Source organism: Cicer arietinum, chromosome 4, assembly GCF_000331145.2.
Source record: "Cicer arietinum cultivar CDC Frontier isolate Library 1 chromosome 4, Cicar.CDCFrontier_v2.0, whole genome shotgun sequence".
Classification (NCBI taxonomy): domain Eukaryota; kingdom Viridiplantae; phylum Streptophyta; class Magnoliopsida; order Fabales; family Fabaceae; genus Cicer; species Cicer arietinum.
The window spans coordinates 52,935,221-52,939,416 of NC_021163.2; the positions used below are offsets into that span (position 1 = coordinate 52,935,221).

The following is a 4,196-nucleotide window of genomic DNA, read 5'->3' on the forward strand; positions in this document are numbered from 1 at the left end:
TAATAATAATAATAATAATAATAATAATAATAATAAAGTCTAAAAAAAATATCATATTTTAATACTTTCAAAACTAAAATTAATAAAATCTTTTTTAAAGTTAATATTGTGTAAATAAATATTAAAACAATTGGCGTTATTATCAATTAAAAAATATATAATACAACATTAATTATATTGATTTTATAAATACTTTTCATTTAAAAAAATTATATTAAAATTCTTTTTTATGTATTAGATCATCCCTAATGAATTGATAGGATCTACATGATATATAATTAACCTATCATATCATAATCCCTTAATTGCAATTTTGGTCCCCTTATTTTAGCTGAATCGTAAAAGTAGTCCCTCTATTTTGTTTTTCTCCAGTTTTGGTCTAAAATTTGATGAAGTTTCATTTTTTTAAGTCACACCGCACCATTAATGATCATAGATTTCAGGTACAATTGTTGTGCCATGAGATCTTGAGGCATGATGTAACTTAAATAAATACAAAAAAATTTAAACTTCATCAATTTTTGAATCAAAATTCTGTTTGGAGATCAAAACTGAAGAGAAACTATATGAGAAAACTACTTTTATGATTCAACTAAGATAATGAAACTAAAATTGCAATTAAGTGTATCATAATTCTAAATCAAATTTAATAGATAAACCATTTGACGGTTGCGGGAGGACTAATTTGCTTCCTCGAAGTTTAGAGGTTTAATTTTGATTGCCCAATAAAGTCCAACGGCTGAAAATTGAAGAGCTGCAACAGTGGTGGAGCCCATGCAACGTTCATTGCAAATAGGATGCATAAAATATATTGGAAAACGAGACAAGATACGCCGTTTTCAGCATATACAGCAAGATTATGAATATTATAATGGTCTTCTTCTAATTGGTCCACAGTATATATATTATAGGTTAAATAACTTTTTAGCCTTATAAATTTATTTAATTTTTTAGTTCTTAAATAATTTTTAGTTTTATTTGAAACTATACTTTTAAGTCAATTCATGTGCTTTGTTTAATATTTAGATTAATTTAATAAAATTTTATAAAATTAGGTTGTAAGTGAAGACTACTTATCACTTTTTAAATATTTTATTTTAAAGAATCTTATCACAGCTTTTCATGTTTTCATGACGCGAGTGGCTCGATAGTACTCACCCAATAATAGGTCGTCCAATAGATCTTGAATGATATCATCTTTTAGGTTAAGTTTAACACAACTCTACATACTCGGTTTGTAAGGTGATAAATATTCACAAGGTATAATCACTTTGTTATCCTTTATCTTATTCAATGTAGGACTCTTAGTAATATCCTTTGATTTTTTAAATGATTTTTTGTAGTCATGTTTAGAATATTATAAATATCATTCATAAAATATTTTAAAAAAATTAATCGGAGATTAGTTAACTAAATTATATATCACTTTAATATCAATGAAATATTGATATTTTTTTCTGTCATATCATTTACTATTTATTAATTTCTCTTTCACATACCTTTAATAAGAGATAATTTTATAAAATAACTCATAATTTATATTTCTCATATAAAATTAACTATATTTCTTAGTTTGTATGAAATGACTAAAGTGATATATAATTTTGGAAAATAGAGATTAATTTTTAAACTTTTGAAGGTTAAAAATTATATGTAATTAATTTTTTGATAAAAAAATTTAACTTTTTGTAATGTTTTAATCATACCTGTTAAAAATCATTTAAAAATTAGAGATAAGTTAGTTTAAAAACACGGTCTAAAAAAATGGAGTTATTTGGCCAAAAACAAAAATGGAGCTTATGAGATGTGAGGAGGTTTGAGTTATTTAGCTAATAATAGAAATGGAATTAAGACGATGGAGCTGCATTGGTAGAGGATTAAGCTTTACCTAAGCATCCAAGATTTTGTGTTTAATATGATATTGAGTTAGTCTAGACTTACTTTTGTTATATATATTTATTTATTAATATATTTATTTATTAAGTCAATCTAGTTGGTATAACATTAAATGTATGAATGGCTTTTACGTATGATATTGATATATAATTTTTTATTTGAATATATACAATTTTGATTTTTTTTAAATAAGAAATATCATTTATATTTTTTTATATAACATAAATTAACGACCGATTTATCTTACGACTTGAAAAAGTAGATTATTAACGCGTTTCGAACTTCGATCATAAATCAATTTCTAAAATTTAATCATTAATTCAGTCGCTAAAATTTTAATTGTCAATTCGATCGCTATGCATTACCCACCAAAGAATTATAATTTTGATTTGGTATTTATTTCAGTGCTAATGTGAATAGAGACCACTTTTAGTCATATGAAACCATTTTTTCGGTCTTTGATTGTCCAATTTCTAATAATGAATATTCTTAGGAAATTAAAAATCAAGAAAATTTTTATATGTACTAAAAATAAATGTTAAAATATTAAATAAAAAGAAAGTTTTACTTTAACTCTAAATTATGTATATGGGTAGAGATTAACTTAAGAAACTCTTTTAAGAGTTATTCTATTAACTAATTGTTGATATTAAATTCTATAAAATGTAACGGTTGTATAATTTTATATTATCTTATGTTCAATATATAAAAAGATTATAAAAATTGGAAATCCATAGCTGTTAGATTTTATAGTTAATATTTCACTTATATTTAAAAAATATTATTCCTTGAATTGAACTTAGTTGATAATGTGTCTGATATTTTTTAAATTTTAAAAAATTTACAAATTTGATCTACTAAATAAAAACTACTAATTTAAGAGTTGAATCTATTAAGTTTGATAATGTACCTTGATAAATTAATAGTTATTAAGTCGGACAATTTTAACACGAGTTATCTTACTTTAATGGTAACATTTGAGTAATATTACACTACTTATAGTAACATTTTATAATTGAATTGAAAGTTAATATCATCTTAATTATTTATATTTTTTTACATAAATATAAAAATTAATTTGACCATTTAAAAAATTACACTATCAAATACACATTATGTCAAATAAATAATATTTAAAATTAATCTTTTGATTGAAAGTTATTATGATAAAATGATAACTATAAATTTTAATATTAATCTATAATCATTAATTTTTATAACGATCAAAATGCATCAAAATTAAAGTAAGGTAAACTTTAATAATATACTGATTAACTTTAAAATTTGATAACCATGATATAGGAGAATTGTGATTGGTGGAGAAAGTTATATACTATGAGAGAAATGAACATTGTATTTTTTTGACAGACACAAGTGAGCATTGTTGATCCCGTTAAGAAAAAAACATGTTGTAATACCCGCCAATTTATTAAATTTCAATGAGCGACATAGCCTAAGATTAATTAACAATTACATTACAGCTAGTCGTGAGAATCAAACACATTCTCCTGCAAATATATATATATATAGCTTATGACATAATGAAATGAATTAATCTCCCTAATTAAGTTGATAAAATAAAATAAAATGGCTGGATTGGTTCCACTTCCTTCAAACCTACTACCATCTGATGGAAGTCCAGAATGGATGAGCAAAGCAGACAATGCATGGCAACTAACAGCGGCAACATTCGTCGGTCTACAAAGCGTACCGGGATTGATAATCTTATACGGTGGTGCTGTCAAAAAGAAATGGGCAGTTAATTCAGCATTCATGTCACTATATGCATTTGCTTGTGTTTTTTTCTGTTGGGTTGTTTGGGGTTATAGAATGTCTTTTGGTGACCAACTTTTCCCTTTTTTAGGGAAACCAGCTGTTTCTCTTGATGAAGTCTACCTTTTCAAACAAGCTTTTTTAGGGGCTTTTCCTAATGCTACTATGGTTTATTTCCAGTGTGTTTTTGCTGCTATTACTTTGATTTTGATAGCTGGTGCTTTGTTGGGGAGAATGAATTTTTATGCTTGGATGCTGTTTGTTCCTTTGTGGTTAACTTTTTCTTATACTTTTACTGCTTTTAGTATTTGGAGTACTAATGGCTTTTTAACTAAGTTGGGGATTATTGATTATTCTGGTGGTTATGTTATTCATTTGTCTTCTGGAGTTGCTGGTTTTACAGCTGCTTATTGGGTAAGTAACTAACTATTCACGTTTATAAAATTGTCTTAATAATAGCTGATAACTGATACCTGATAACTGATTGAGTTGGTTCAGGTTGGACCTCGTCTAAACAAAGATAGGGA

The 4,196-nt window shown here is 25.2% G+C and overlaps 1 protein-coding gene across 1 annotated transcript in view; it reads left to right on the forward strand.

Moving 5' to 3' along the window:
- The first annotated feature begins 3,448 nt into the window (after window positions 1–3,448).
- LOC101493809 (ammonium transporter 2 member 5) overlaps window positions 3,449–4,196 on the forward strand; it is a 1,856-nt gene continuing 1,108 nt past the window's right edge. Inside the window, exons 1-2 of the mRNA XM_027330214.2 lie at window positions 3,449–4,083; window positions 4,168–4,196. The exon at window positions 4,168–4,196 is cut by the window's right edge and continues 314 nt beyond it. Of these exons, the coding sequence (XP_027186015.1) occupies window positions 3,484–4,083; window positions 4,168–4,196 (629 nt within the window). The 5' untranslated portion in view covers window positions 3,449–3,483. The remainder of the gene's footprint in view (window positions 4,084–4,167) is intronic.